The sequence below is a fragment of the Phyllopteryx taeniolatus genome, chromosome 15 (assembly GCF_024500385.1).
Source record: "Phyllopteryx taeniolatus isolate TA_2022b chromosome 15, UOR_Ptae_1.2, whole genome shotgun sequence".
NCBI classification, from domain to species: domain Eukaryota; kingdom Metazoa; phylum Chordata; class Actinopteri; order Syngnathiformes; family Syngnathidae; genus Phyllopteryx; species Phyllopteryx taeniolatus.
In genome coordinates, this window is record NC_084516.1 from 18,709,105 (window position 1) to 18,725,568 (window position 16,464).

Consider the following 16,464-nt stretch of genomic DNA (forward strand, 5'->3'; position numbering starts at 1 on the left):
AGACAATGTAAAAAATATGTAAAAGAGAGTGATAAAGTCAAAATGCTGATGAGAGCTTGATTGATTGAGATCTTGGGGTCTTATAAGGTGGGGTGGGGGGGGGGGGGGGGGACAGGGACAGCAGCAGCATGGAGGAATGTGAACAAGGGAGCATTAACAACGACGGCAGCAGATTCATTGGAAGAAGGTATTCCCCTTCCACGGCGGTGTTGAATGAATTGTTTCATGTTGTTGGCTTCAAGAATTAGTTGTGCCAGCCTAAAAACAAGCTTCAGGTGTTCAAAAATTCCCTTTCTAATCTGAAAATACACATGCCAGTAAGGTGTATTTTTCCCCCTCAGTTGTTATTATTAGCTAATTTAGCATTTTTGTTATATTATTTTATTTTTATGTATGTATGTATTTATTTATTTATGTATTTTTTTAATTTATTTTATTTATCTATTTTGCTCATGCTGGACGCGTTGTCAGTTCAGTCCTGATGAACATGTCAGAATTTAGTTTCCAACAAAGCTTTAGTGATTTTTGTTTTGTTTTCTCAGTATGTGCACTAAAAGAGGGATTATTTTTTCTGGTGTGCCAAGTTATCAAAATGGGTCTTGTAGTAACAATTCATTTTTACCTTTATACTCATTGCACTCTGTACTCTTTGACTCAAGTGAAGGAGCTCCATCAGTTCTTCTACTTTCACGAGAGTATTAGTATTCTGGACTTCTACTGAAGTAGATGTGTGAGTACTTTTGCCACCTCAGATAGATAGATAGATAGATAGATAGATAGATAGATGGATAGATAGATAGATAGATAGATAGATAGATAGATAGATAGATAGATAGATAGATAGATAGATAGATAGATAGATAGATAGATAGATAGATAGATAGATAGATAGATAGATAGATAGATAGATAGATGGATAGATAGATAGATAGATAGATAGATAGATAGATAGATAGATAGATAGATAGATAGATAGATAGATAGATAGATAGATAGATAGATCGATAGATAGATAGATAGATAGTCACAGATGATTTAACGCTAGCACCGAAGCCGACTCATTCCAACACACTTGACCTCCATTCTTCCCGCCCCTGAGGTTGAGCAAGCCTTAGTGCGCATGCCTCCGTGACGTCACGCCCCTTCGCGGACGCACATCTCGGCGGAATGCGGCAGGTGTAGCCTTGGAGCCACCCACCAGGCGAACTCCTGACGGGTGAGCTAGTGCAGCCTGTCAGTGTGCGCAAGAGCACCGCAGAGAGCTCACCAACAGGTAAGAAGTGATTAAACTTGACATTTCTAGAGTTTTTCACCTGGCAGCTGCGACGACCGAAGTTTGTTTTGGCGGCCTTATGTGACTTCTGCTGCCGTGACTCGGTGCTGACTAATAACCTTTCAATACGTGTTCTGGATGGCTGCTGAGCAGACAAACTCTGACATGAGCGTGACATGCAAAAAGAAAACAAACGAAAAAAAACAAAAAAACAACGTTCAACAACTCTGACAGTCGTCATGGCTGAGTAGAAGTACAGATGATACACAAATGCCATCTAAATCTTTTAGAAACAAGACGGTGTAAAGCATGTGAGGTTATCTTTGTTCTTTTAAGAGCGAAGCTGAAATGAAAAGTTATCATTTTTGTTCAGGATTTCTACGGAGGAACTTCAGACCTGTGACTATACAGTACGATGCAATAAGTTGTGTGGTCACTTCATGGTCTCATGCTGCATTATAATCATCACCAGGCCACCCCATATCTTGCAGGAAATAAGTTGCGATACAAGGGATGTAGTTGGGGGGGAAAAAACAAACAAAACAAAAAAGATCTGCTCCTTTTTGGGTGACACTGTCAACTCTGTTAAGTTCTAAGTGGTGTAGAACAACATACACCTAACTGTTCGTTCACTCTAATGTAGTTCCCAGGGATTGCACTGTGGTTCCACACACAATAATAATAATAATAATAATAATAATAATAATAATAATAAGGCGGCACGGCGGACGACTGGTTAGCACATCTGCCTCACAGTTCTGAGGACCGGGGTTCAAATGTGAGTGCGAATGGTTGTTTGTTTCGATGTGCCCTGCGATTGGCGGGCGACCGGTTTCGGGGTGTACCCCGCCTCTCGCCCGAAGATAGCTGGGATGGGCTCCAGCACGCCCGCGACCCTCGTGAGGAGAAGCGGTACAGAAAATGGATGGATGGATGGATGGATAATAATAATAACACTCACATTATTATTATTACTATAATACCACCACCACTAATAATAACAACAATCATACTCCTACTACTGATAATAACTTTGATTTATATAGCACCTCTTACAGGGCACTTTGTAGTTTTTATGATATGGATGTGTGTCATCACGATGATCTAAGCTATGATCTATGCTTTGGGAAATGGGTGGCGGCAATCTATCGTTGTGAAGGACTGTTCACGCAGGTAGCTCTCCCCAACATGACTGGGAGCAAATCTCCGCAAACATGCTAATATTTGACCCAAAGTTTAGCTAGAACAGCAGAACAACAAAAAACTTCAATCATAGTAAAATAGTGTTGTAACTAAGGGAGGGTCACGATTGGAGCGTCATTGGGAAACTCTGGTGATCAGATAGGGAGGGGCAGATAAACAACCAATGCCTCTACTTAATACTCCACCTTGTTACTTCATTTAAAATGTTGAAGATTATACTGAAGCCATTCTGTCATAGGTGGAACAATTCAAGAATCAGCTCCATTTGTTCTATGGCTTAATTGTACAGTATGTTATTGTTTTCTCAAAGCTAAACTCCATGTTGATTCAAAGGGCGCGTCTGACTGTACTATGCACTGCGTGCCGATAAGAAAGCCGCACAAAAAGAATCTTTATCTCAGCTGGGTGGAGGGTCGCTAATGTCACCTACTACTTCAGCTCACATGGAAAGCCGCACATACATGTAGTGAGCTTATGACAACCACCATACACTGGGGTGGAGTGCAAGCTTTGTGAAGCAGACCTCATCTTTATTTGTAGACAAACGAGTTGAAGAGAATGTGACTAAAGGGCATATTATCAAATACTGTATATTGCTTATTCTCAATGTCTGGCTCCAGGGCATATAGTATCATTGTATATCAACTATACGTACAAAATTGCTTTTCTGGCATTCTTATGCCGGAGAGTTTGGCTCTTAATGGCAGTCCAACCACTTATGTAAGATAAAATAATAATTCTGAATTCAGTGAGTTGTTCAGACAAGTCATATCCTGGCTCCAGAACCCAGCCAACTTTGACATTTTAAATTTCACTTCTTTTTTTTCCTACTTTGACACGTAATGCCATGACAGGGTTCTGTTAGGACACGCTACCGAAAAAAGATTTGTGCACACAGGTTTAGTGTGTCCACAGATTGCATTTGCAAAAGGCTGTAAAACAATGCACTAATTACGACCATAAAACAGCTGACATGCTGCGTGGCGTCAAGGCTCCTAAGCTGCCATGCTGCATTCTGCAGGTGAAACATTGTCACGGTGTCCTCTTGGAGTGGCAGACATAGCAATCAGTCATGCAAGTGAAAGTGTCTTCCCAAGTCGAAGAATGCTGGAAGTCAACTCAGTATTAGCTGTTGCGTTTCGCTGCATGATCTCAGGTAGTATGAAAACGATTCAGTCAATGTTGATATATGAGGAGTTGTCGGAAATAGTTTTCTACAAGTGCAGGGTGTCGAAAATGTTGGGAAATGTTGATCCATTGAGAGCCAATACAAGAGCTGTAGCAAACATTGTATGTCATCTTTACAAAGTTAATAATGCTCACTTTTGATTGACTCTGTCAAAGATCCATTTGTTTAACACTGTGCTTTTACGATGTGAAGCTGTTTGCTTTGGTGTGAAAGTGTTTGGACGTCACATCACATAGAGGCGGTTTTTGCACTCGTAGCTGAATAAGGGAACCGCAACATGACAACACATTACATTATGATGCGATTCACTTGTAACACACTTCAACCGCAAAATGGATGGATGTATACCCATATCCCTTTTTGTTGTTATTTTTTTTTACCCAAGTTCTGCTTGAATGACAATAATATAAAAGGCCCTTACTTTGTGAGACTTGGGGGGAACAACTGAAAACTAAATATCGAAAAGTGTTATCGGAAGACTCAAATATCTGCTGATGTCGGGATTGGTCCTTCTTCACATCTCTCACACGTATAAACACACACACAAACACACACACTCCCTCTCCCTCTATCTCTCGCACTCTCTCACTCTCTCTCTCTCATTCTCTCACAGTATTTCTCACTGTCTCTCCATTGTGTTTAATGGGCCCGCATTCTTTCCTTTGACTTCAGTACAGACAGTTAACAAACCAGACCAACAGGAAAGCACAACTCTTGGCCCTCACACACCCACTGTATTTTAATTCCAGCCACAGTACTATTCAAATAAGCATTATCAGCAAGAGTTACATATACATTTGCTGTTATTCAGTACAGAAAAGTCAAAACAGTACTGGATAAGTCTCAATTCTAAGTTAGTTATCTGTTGTTCTTTCCGTTCTTACGCTGGTTCCGCTCCCACACTGTCACACTGTCATTCCTTCCTGTTTGCTCTGTCTATCTGTCTGTGTCTGTCTGTCTGTCCCTTTCTCTCTCTCTCTCTCTCTCTCGCTCTCTCTCTAGCTATCAATCTCTATCTCTCACACACACACCACATTTTTGCCCAAAAAGGGGTCCGAAACCACACGGTCTGAATTTGTCAATAGCTTCTCCCCGTATTGGATCACAGTTTATCTGTATCCATGTTTTTGTGGAACATGAGACACTTGGTAATCAATGCATAAAGGTTCTGATCCGCATGTTGCAGGTAAGGATGCAATATTTCATCCGTTAACAACACTACATGTGGTGTGTATATAGTTACAGGCGACTCTCTTTATAGAAGTTTCTACATTTACAAAGATATTGTACAAATAGGTATGGTCAGATATATGTAACTATATATGTTTATTTCTGTAGCTGTAGCTTTTGTGATGTCAAACTGCACTGCATTACACTGAGAAATATCATTATGGTTACCTTGTCCAATTAGTGTGCAAAGCAGAACAACAATTATCCAAAATAGGAAATATGAGGAGTTTGTTCTTACCTGACAGCAACATTCTTTTCACATGCTTGTCTTGCATGTCCACCCATGTGACCAATTTCTTGTTACTACTGTAACTGTGAGTCAACAGTTTTCCTGTGGCCTGCAAACGTTGCCTCTTGCTGGATCTTGCATTCAGGGTGTTGTCAATCTGTCACTGATTAGGATGATTTAAGGGTGTTGTTGTTATTTTTGTCATTCTTCTCTACTTGTTATATTATGTTTGTAATAGTAATTTCACACCATTCAGTCACATGGGGACGACACGAGGGCACAAAATTCTGCTACAATCTAAAAAAAAAAAAAAAAATGAAAAATCAACAATTCAATTTCAATTGGTGTGTAAATATGTCAAAATAAAAAAGGTCTAAACAGATTAACTAACATTTTCGGTGCATATTATAAAACTGGAACATGTCGTCCGCATCATCTAATTGGATGTTTGCAACATAGAGTACAGTAATTGTTGTGCGTTTGTATTTGCTACAGTATAAATTGTGCAGTTCCTCAACGGTCGTTGGATGGTCGGTAGTTGGGCAGGACTTGCGTTGGTCTTTCTTATCCTCCTATGTGGTATCAGCTTGGACGACCTGGTCATTTAGTGAACAAGCCGCCCAATATGTGCAGCATCGGTTTCTACTGTACTTCAAATGTCAAGTCTTCTGGTATGAGGAACTCCCTGAGGTGGCATTTGCTGCCCATCAATCATTAATGCTGTGGAATTCATGTAGTGCGGAAGAATGTTCTCGTCTCAATCTAGTCACCAAGTACAAGTGTCACTCTGTTGCTTATTATTCACAAATGATAATATGACACATCAGTTTTTTTTTATTCTTATGAATCTAGAATCAAAGTATCTTTGAACTACTTTCGAGAAAGAGATAACTGTATTTCTTATCTGTATTATATTCCTCATAATCAAACCACAGTATATTTTCTCATTCATTATCACTCTTTCTTCACCATTTCTCAGTTAGGAGGATTATACAAAAGCAACATATCCAATTTAAAGATAACCTTTTATTTAATTAACATGTTGAATTTGAGAACAATGAACAATGAGATCCCTGTGGTGCTGTGGAAGCTTTTTGGGTACCATGCCTTGTGCATGCCATGTGGTGCATTGTGTGACTACAAAAATGTCAGGAAAAGCTTACTAGAACACCTGACCTGTTTTGGGAGTTCTTCAGCCATATTTTAAATGGTTGAAGGTGTGTGCTAACACCCATTTAAGATGATTTAGAATGTTGGTTAAGGGTTACTTCTGAAGACAGCCACATCACATAGTTATAGGAGGATATGCACATTTTTGCCACCACATTATCTCCTTTGTTTTGATTTCTCCTTTTTATTTATTTGTTTAATTTAATTGAGTTTTACAGGTTACAGGTCACATTAATGGTGGAAAAAATTGAAATGATTTACTGTATCTTGGTCTCATTATACTGTATCATGAAAACCTGGAATCAGAACAGGGGTATGTAGACTTTTTATAACCACAATATGTTGGGGGAAGGGCTCAATTGTTTTCTGTTTTCTCAGAGTAAAGTTTGTACCCCACGATTTGAAAACCCCTAATCTACAGTATGCGTGAAAACTAATGCTTGGTGTTTATATCAATCCCTTTAAAAAACAACCTCTATATTCTTTTAGCAATGTGCATAGTTTCAATTACTCCAATTTATCCTTTCTAATTGTAATTGTTACCATGGAGCCCGGCTGTAACTGTTTCCCAGGTCATTTGCATTTATTATTTCATATTGATCTGTTGAAGTTTGCACCACAGAACTAATGAGATCACAGAATAGCCCAATCTGCCAGTCAAGGGTGAATCATGGGAATGTAGGAAGTTGGATGGATGTACTCGGTATGTTAGGAATGAGGGCGTTAGCAGAATGGTAGCACACGCTAAATAGTTTGGATTGCTAACATCACATACTGTTCCTACAAATATTTGCAATATTTGATGTTCATGTGTGTGTGTGTATGTGTGTGCGCGTGTTAACCGTTAAAACAGGGCTCACTATTGTAATCGGTGAAGTGATGTTTCACAAAGTTAAAACAAGCTGGGATGTTGTCATACTCACTTTCTCTGCCTTTCATCATTTTGCTTGATTGAGCATTGCCACTCTGTGAGGTGGGCCAGATAAGAGCATAGTTTGCCATTGCAGACGTTCTCCTGCTCTTGACTTGTAAATGTAGTCTATCACTCATTAATGCTTAGACGCTATTATTACATTGACAGCCCCAGCAGGTTTAAATAACTATGATCTCTCCACACAGAGATTTATGGAAAGAGACTGATGCTTGGCGGATGATTCATTCACTTAGCACTCTAACAAATCATTTGCATCAAACTGCCACATTTTGAAGCGTTATTTTTGCATCCGTTATTAACATTGCTGTTTATATTTGACGTGATATGAGGATGCTTGATTTCTATCGGACATCACCACAATTAGTTGTTTATGACTGGTTTTTCACTGTTTTTTTTCCTATGAAAATGAATGAAAATAGAATGGATCCTTTCCAGCCCGATAACCAGCTTGCTTTCGCGTGCGGCCGGTGCAGACACGGACGGTGGGGCCCTCGGCCACCAACACGATAAGCGGTATAGAAAATGGATGGATGGATAGTGTTTGCCTTTGCATAATTGCCTTAAATTCATCTTTACAAAATTTAAAATTCAAAAAATGTCACCCTGCTGACCTCAAACCTGCAAATCTCCCTTCCTTGACTTTTATTGCATCTCTTCTATCTTTCCAAGCGCTCTCCATCCCTCTCAACAGTATGTTCAAGCCATACAGTATAGGTCACGAAACCCATTTTTACATGTTGTAATTTCTTCCCCTAATGGAAGCTTGAGAGTTCTAATTATTCATCTCCGTTGTGGAGAAATTGCCACCAAGCTTCTCCTGAAATGCATCTTGGTGAATTTCTGCATTTCATAGCGCCTTGTTTTTTCCCCTTCAAGTTTTAATGAGTGTTGTTTTGCATTATGCAGTACCTTCAGGCTTCACTTTGGCATCTGGGAGTGTTGGCTTGACTCCAAAACTGTGGTCACCCAGTGCTTATTACTCATTAAGCCTCGTCAGAGGGCCGAGTGGGTGCAGGCTTGGTGGGAGCCGCAGTGCTTGGAGAGTAGATGTTGTTGTTGTTGTTGTTTGCCGATGTTCTACTTTTTGAAGTGATGTAGAAGATGAAAAGGTGAAAGAGTTTAAAATGCACAGCGTACCTTTTATGCGTGTCTATTTGCAGTTGAACACACTCTCTCTGTATACAGTAGTAACAATTCTAATCAAGCATGATTACGAAGTGGAATCATTTTCTTTTAATTTAAGCTCAGTGTAAGATGGTGAGTACAATACATGATATGTCACTTAAAATGACCAGACCTCTATGAACACTACATAGTGCTGCTTTGTTTTTATGTAAATGTTTCAATATTAAAGCTAACCCAACATATTTTTCCATAGGAAGTCCAGGTCCAATCTGTTGGCAACATAAAACAGTTTTGTAGTCCACAAAAGGTTCGAACAAATGCTAAGTCATATACAGTACATCAATCACACTCAAGAGGAGTCATAAGGGACGTTTGAAACTCAGCCCTGGACATGGTTGTGTTGGGATGCATTTGGGTGATGCTGTGCTATGCCAATCTAATTAATACAGCCATTCATTAGTTCAATAAGAATTCGGAAGCATAAAGGGACAAAGTTACATCACCAAAAACACAGAAACAAATATTTCATTTTGTGTGTGTGTGATTTTCTTTTTTTAGTTATTACTTCCGCCAAGTAGGGTAGGTTTTCGTTGTTGTTTGAAAAACAACTACTTGACCAATTTCCAGTAATGTTATGAAGGGAGCAACGCATTTCATTCTTACTTGGATCCAATATGACTTCAGATTGGATTATACTTTCAGTGACTTATGCATACATTTTTAAGGATAACGTTTGTATAAAATTTGGTACATATTGTTTTGGAATTGGTGGAGATGTGTGCCTGTGTTCTATTCTTCTTGGTCCACAAATTGCAAGATGCTGTAAAAACAGGTTGATGTATTGGTGCCTCTTCTGGAGTGTTTCTCTTTCAAATACTGTGCTTGCTTGTATGAACTGGTTAAATTACCGTATTTTCGCGACCATAAGGCGCGCCGTATTCAAAGGCGCAGTCTCAGTTACGGGGTCTATTTCTGTATTTAACACATACATAAGGGGCACCGTATTATTGGGCGCAGGCATGGTAAAAAATACGCTAGCTTAAAACATACGCGCATGTATGCACGTTAAAACATACGCTAGCATGCATGCTAGCGTATGTTTTTAAAAAGGCAGCGGGAGCAAAACTGAGTTCGGTTGTACTCTATTAAAGTATTTAACAATGTGGACAGTGAGCTCGGTTGTACTTTATTAAAGTATTTAACAATGTACTCGTGTTATTTTTGATCGATCCTCATCCACAAATCCATCAAAGTCCTCATCTTCTGTATCCGAAATGAACAGCTGGGCAATTTCGCCATCAAGCATGCCGGGTTCCCTCTCGTCATTGTCCGAGTCAGTCTTGTTGCCGGGGGGCTGTTCAGCAATGATGCCGGCTTTCGCGAAAGCTCGGACAACAGTCAAAGCAGATACCTTAGCCCAAGCATCCACTTGCGAACCATGGATTCGTTGATCTTGAATTCTCTCGCGGCTGCTCGATTCCCATGTTCCTCCGCGTAACTAATAGCTTGCAGTTTAAACTGTCCTTCGTAAGCGTGTCTCTTCATAGGTGCCATTTTTGGGGGTCCTTAGCCAGTATATACCTATTGGGGGCGTGCCTTTAACGTCCTCTTTCACACGCACCCGTCCCCCTTTAACGACCGCATGCTGTCCTCATTCACGTCCGCCTTTCTTCTATATAAGCAGCGTGTCGGCAGGAAATGCTCCCAGTCACACAAAGTCACATGACAACATTTACAGACTTTGGAACTCGGTGCACACATAAGGCGCGCCGCGCCCCGTCCATTTTGGAGAAAATGTAAGACTTTTAAGTGCGCCTTATGGTCGTGAAAATACGGTATACTTAAATGAAGGCTTTCAATAGTCATGTCAGTCTCAACTAAAATAGCTAATATTTGGCGTCTTTTAATACTATGCAAACCAACCAGTTGTACATGAAGAAATATGGCATTGTATATATATAAAAAGCTTTCTGATGGCATGTTGAGCAGGGAAGCATTCTAAATAGATTACCTGTAAATATGTCATAGTTTTCCTTTATTGGTGGTAAGAATGTGCTGTCAACACTACACGATATGTTGCTGAATGGAGGTTCCCATGCCCACCACCCAAACTGTTGTTGGGCAACTGTGAGCAGCTTGACTGTGTGCACTGCCTACTGAGAAGTACCGTACACAGCCTCGTTTCACAAAGTTGAATGAGGAACAGAAAGGAAAGAAAGTGTAAATAATGGACAGCTTTAGATTACGAACATGTATTTCTGTTTTTGAATAGTGTTAAGAAAGTGTTGCAGTTCATTGTGTTTTCACAGAACAATCCATAGTACACTAATACCGTCTACTCCTTTTTACTGTTTTACTATGTGTTAAAGGTGTGCTTCCATTTCTATCTTTAATTTAATTTTGATAGTCTTTGATGTCCTTTTATCGGGTTTGCATAATTTTGGGTGGAAATGCCTAAATGTCCTTTTTTCAAGCTATTCCAGTTGGTCTTTTCTGCCTGGCATTTGAGACGGTCGGATTTCTCCTTATTATGCAACGTAAATAGTTTTGCTCTGATTGGAAAGATCATCTTTTACAATTGAAATATGGAAGTGATAGTGATTGGTCCATATCACGGCATCTGCTGGAGTAGAAGCTTTAGGCAGCTAAGCATTCATAGCAATGTCGCGTCTGTCGAAGCTACGTTCAAAGTTGCGTACCTCACAAGAGTTTGCATTATTTATACACACAGAATGTGCATTCGCTTTATTTGCACCACATTATGCTTCTCCCCCCTCTGTCCTCATCAGAGGGTCATTGGCAAGCTCACGTCCGGCGATGGTGTGCTGTAAGCAGCCACGGACAGGGCGACAAATCACTCCAGCTGGTTCCTTTGATTTTTTTTCTTTTTTTTTTCTTTCCCTGTTCTACTCCCCATTCCAGAACCTCCGCCTCACGACCGTCACAGCCACGGCAGCCAACAGGACACCCTTCCCCTGTTACTGTAATTGTGAAGCACAATTAACCAAGCGATGGCCAAATGGGGAGAGATATGTCTCAAAATTATTGTTTTTCTAATCCACAAATATATCCGCGATTCACACCTGTTTTTCAAATCCACTAAGATATCCACGATTCACACCTGTGTTTTGCAAATCCAAAAATAATTTGCATGTGTTTTTCAAATCCACAAATATATCCATTTTTTAAATGCTGTGTGTGCATTTATTATGATTTATCATTTGTAAATATTATTTTTTTTCTTGTGAATTGTTGAAGGTGGGTTTGTGGATCAGCGGGCATGCACATTTATTTTTTTGAGACAAATGTAACGCAGTTTCAAGTTGAAAAAAAAAAATCACACCTGTGGGCAGGTCCTCCCTCCATCCGCTAGGCGGCAGTGTTGCTGTCTCCGTTGAGAGCATACGTGTGTGTGCGTGTGTGTGAGAGCGAGACACTTATTATTTATTATTACTTACGAATGACGGCGTTGCTGGTTGTCCACCTTGTTGTCCATCACAAACGCACCTTTGAGTTTCCGGAGAGTACCTGTGTCACATGATAAAAAACGAAGGAGCTGATTGGCCGAAGAGGATATCGCCGATCGATTGCTATTCCTTACAGTTCCCGGATGTCTGTCACAGCTAATTCGAAATTGAATTTGTCGAACTGAATCCGATATGATCAAAGTGAATGTGAAAATGTATCATTTGAATTTTCATTGAAAAAAAAAATTATTCCATTCACTTTCAATTTATTGGACTTCAGTTTCAAACTAATAAATTAAATTTCAAATTATAGTCTTTAGATTCAGTTTTTAAATGCAATTAAACAATACAAATTCAAATTCTGTTATTCAAATTCAGTTTGTAAATGCAATTATTCAAGTGTGGAAATTCAAATATAAATGATTCAAATTCAGTTCCTGCTGGCACATATTTCAGCCCATAAACCTTTAAGAATGACGACAGTACATTGCAAAAGGTCATTACAGCAATGATGCTATCTGCAGCTTTTTGCATTAGACACTACAAACACAGTCAATCAGAGTTAAAACATCATGTCTTTTGAAGTAAACATTGTCAGATCACTTTATTTTGAAGCAAAGTTTGTTCAAGTATTGCCCAAAATTAAAGGTGGGTAGCCACAGACTGATAATAGGGCTACATTTGAGCATTGTTATCTGATTTCTTGGAAAGATTATCCTGACCCATCGCAAATGTTAAGCATGTTCAATATTTGCAGTCAAAAATCCTTGTGTTTGGTCAGGACAGAATTCGGATACAGGTCAGAAAAAAATGTTTAAAAGAACAATTTGATCGAGATTTGGTCATAAAACGCTTTGATAGTGCAGTTTCCATTCGTGGTCTGTCAATGAAGCTGCAGGGCATCCACTTCCACTCCCTCCCAGTTTCAAGTGCTTACTGGTTCAGAGTTCAGCGCACAAGGCGACGTACCAGAGATGTGAGTCATGAGGAAGGCACGCTGGAGACTGTAGCTACTGTATATGAGAGTGTCAATATATTAGTTTTCATACTGGGGACTGTGATTCTACAGTTGTATAATATTATAGTGCCGTGAGACTGCAGTGTCAGGTGCATTGTGCATAAACTGAAGGTTTGATGGAATGTTGATAAATGAAACAAATATCGACATGCAGTATTTGACAGGAACCAGTATGGTTGAGTTGTAGGGACGTCCCGATCCAACTTTTTCATTTCCGATCCAATCCGATACCGATGTTGCAGCCTTGAATTTTGCCCAACAACAATATCGGTCCGATCCGATATCAGCAATAATCATACATACTTTACCTATTTTGTAGTATGGAATGTTAGAAAAGGCTTGATGTAGTGATATTACTCAAACAGAGAACAATAATCAGCAACAGTAGGTATGTGAAAAACTGACCCATTTATTATTTAACCAATGGGTTACATAAAGTAACTTTAAGAATAAGAATGTACTACAATTGAATAAAATAAATACAAATTATATTTGTAAATCCTGAAAAATAAGTACTTAAATTGAAGCAAAACCACTGCTTAACTTAAACACAAGCATATTCTACATTTGAATAGATTAAACAAAAAATACATTTGAAAATCATGAAAAATAATCTCAATAAATAATAAATATAATTTTCAAAAATTTAAATACATTTTTTAAAATGAAACTGCAAAATAACAAATAGAGTTTAATTCAGTTTTTTTTTTTTTACTGTCAGTCTATAGTGGGGAGATAATTTGCTTTCTCCACGTGCGGTAATAGACTTTTGAACTTCTGGATGCACTTTAGTTTTATTGATGATCGCTGTTCTTGCTGTGCACGTCTTGGCCTCTGAGGGGCAACGTGAGATACACACTTACAGTAACAAAGAAAGTAGAAGAAGTCACGATCGAGTATTCTTGTTAGAAGTCGTTTTTCACAGAGTTTGAAGAATATATGCTACAGAGTATTGTTATATTGCCTGTTTGTGTGTTTATACAGCGTTTGTGTACCAATACTCAATATTTGGAAAGCTAGAAATGCTCCCATTTCAATGCTAATGCCTTCATGGTGTGTTAGCTGTGCTAGCGATTTTTGTGAACAAAAACGAAGAAATCAAGGCTGTGATGTATTTGAACATTCAATAGGTATAATTCTTTTGTCATGTGTATAGTTGTTCAGTGACCTTCAACTGGAGTGTCAATAAACGACTAAGCAAGCAAGATTCACTCTTAAGGCCTCTTTATACTTCCGCCCTTGCGTGGCCGACAACGCCCGCATTGCATCACGTGATGCGCACACGGCAAAAATTGTTGCTGCGCGTAGAACGCCGCGGAGATAATCTCTTGTGATTGGTCCGTTTTAGTGACATGCTGTGATGACGTACTCAGCGTGCCCCTTGGTTCTACATAGCATCTACACCGCCGCCTTCTTGATCGATTATGCAGCATAATTAAACGTATCATCTGGTCATCTAGGTCCATTTCTTCTAGCAGTCACTGTTCCACGGTCACCATTGTTGTTGCTTTGTTCCGTGTTACTGAAAGGAAAGTAAAAACGGCTACCGGAAATGGCCAAAAAAATGCAGAGGAAACTCCACCCTGTGGTGTCCTAGCCATTAATAGCCGTAGCGACATCCCCGACTTGGAGGTGAACTGCAGTACATTTTCAAAATTGTGCGCGTTGGACAGCCGCAGTGATGTCAGCGCGGTCGCCGCCCGCGCGAGTATGAAGAGGCCTTTACTCCTTGCTACTATGTTAGCACCTTAGCAAGCTGTTGTTATGATCACGTGGGCTCTGCATGCCGTCCAGTCGCTGCTGGATGGACAGAAGTGCTGGAGCGGCGCATGGAATGGACTGCTTGTATAAGAGTGGTAAAATCGGAGATGTTAGATCCAGTCTGATCGAAACCAATACTAGCTTTTATGCTGACATCGGACCGACTTCCGATTGCAACGATCGGATCGGGAACCCCCGATTGAGTTGTAAAGTGGAGTCTTGTCAATTTTAGGTTTGGAGGTTTAAGTCGATTTTTTATAGCCACTGTTTGTTCATGCAGCACAGTCTTCATCTTCATTGATTCAGAACCTTCTTTTTTGTTCACTTTGACTGTGGTGACCACGGTGTATTCATTTTACCACTATATTATATTGATATATATATATTGATATTGATATTATTGCTCTGATCACAACACTTACCAACTTGCCTTGATTACCAAAGGCGAGCTGATCTCCTAACCAGGCACAACCAGGATTGCACTGCAAGTTCATTTTGCGCGTTGTGGGCGAAGTACATGCAAATAAATTAATTTAGCATGCACAATGTGATTGATGAAACCTGAGACAAATTGTGATTTTGCATCTTCAAATACCACGTCTGAAAAGCAGAAGCAAAGCGGTGCCAGTGTAGCGTCGGCAAAACGAGAGGTGGCAGGGAGGACTACTCGGCTCGTTTTTGAAATGTCAACAAAAAAAGGATCGATACACATTGTATATTCAGCAATACAATTATGCAGCTATTTGGGATTTTAGTAAATAAGGCGTCTTTGTGTCTCTGCAAGGGAGACTGGTATTCTTATTTGGGAAATGAGGGCGTTACCTATGCTAATTGTCTCTTTGCATGTAAACTCTAGCGGTACTGAAATAGGGCTCGGACTTTTCTGGTGAATTGCATTACTCTACACGCCGTGTTTACAGGACTTGCCCAGACTAACCGTCACAGATGTACTGTACATCGTTTATGTAAGTCTTCCTCCAACGCACCGGGCAACTATTTAGAGAACGGCGTTAACATATATGCTGCTTACATCCAATGATATGAAGGTATATATTGTCGATATTCATTTTAACATTATATTAACTATAGATTATCAATATGCTAATTAACAATTTTGTTTAGTGATAGAACGTGTGTGTGGTATTGTATAAATGTTAGTATGAACATTTCCAGTTATTTAAGCAGAAAATATCTAAAGTTGCGGCACGGTGGCCGACTGGTTAGAGCGTCAGCCTCACAGTTTTGAGGACCCGGGTTCAATCCCTGGCCCCGCCTGTGTGGAGTTTGCATGTTCTCCCCGTGCCTGCGTGGGTTTTCTCCGGACACTCCGGTTTCCTCCCACATCCCAAAAACATGCATTAATTGGAGACTCTAAATTGCCCGTAGGCATGACTGTCAGTGCGAATGGTTGTTTGTTTCGATGTGCCCTGCGATTGGCTGGCAACCAGTTCAGGGTGTACCCCGCCTCCTGCCCGATGACAGCTGGGATAGGGTCCAGCATGCCCGCGACCCTAGTGAGGAGAAGTGGATCAGAAAATGGATGGATATCTAAAGTTGTGTTCTAAACAGACATGGGAAGTGTACAAGCTTCAGATCCATAAAAATACACAAAATATTTAATGTTTTCTTGCACTGTGGTGTCCAGATATCAGGTTTTGGACCCGAGCAATACATGTAATCATGTGGGAATTAAAGATTGTGGGATATCCGTGGTTGCTTAAAACGCTGTTGAACGTAGGTGACAATGTGCATATTGTAACACAGCAGTGTTATGTTTGTGTTTCATTTGGAATGAAAAAAAATCAATCGGTAAGGCTCATACTGGGCTGTATACTGAAGAATATGAATACACGGCTGTCGTCGTT

General features: G+C 39.9%; 1 protein-coding gene across 5 annotated transcripts in view; it reads left to right on the forward strand.

Annotated features, from left to right (window-relative positions):
• Positions 1–1,119: 1,119 nt before the first annotated feature.
• LOC133465038 (cingulin-like protein 1) overlaps positions 1,120–16,464 on the forward strand; it is a 63,608-nt gene continuing 48,263 nt past the window's right edge. For 2 of the 5 annotated variants that reach the window (XM_061747378.1, XM_061747381.1), the window contains exon 1: positions 1,120–1,273. Coding sequence is in view for 1 of the 5 variants with exons in the window: in XM_061747376.1 (XP_061603360.1) it covers positions 4,843–4,851 (9 nt within the window). In the remaining 4 variants the exon portion in view is untranslated. Of the gene's footprint in view, positions 1,274–3,506; positions 3,633–4,827; positions 4,852–16,464 lie in introns of those variants that run through there. The other 3 variants (XM_061747384.1, XM_061747379.1, XM_061747376.1) reach the window with 3 other exon arrangements.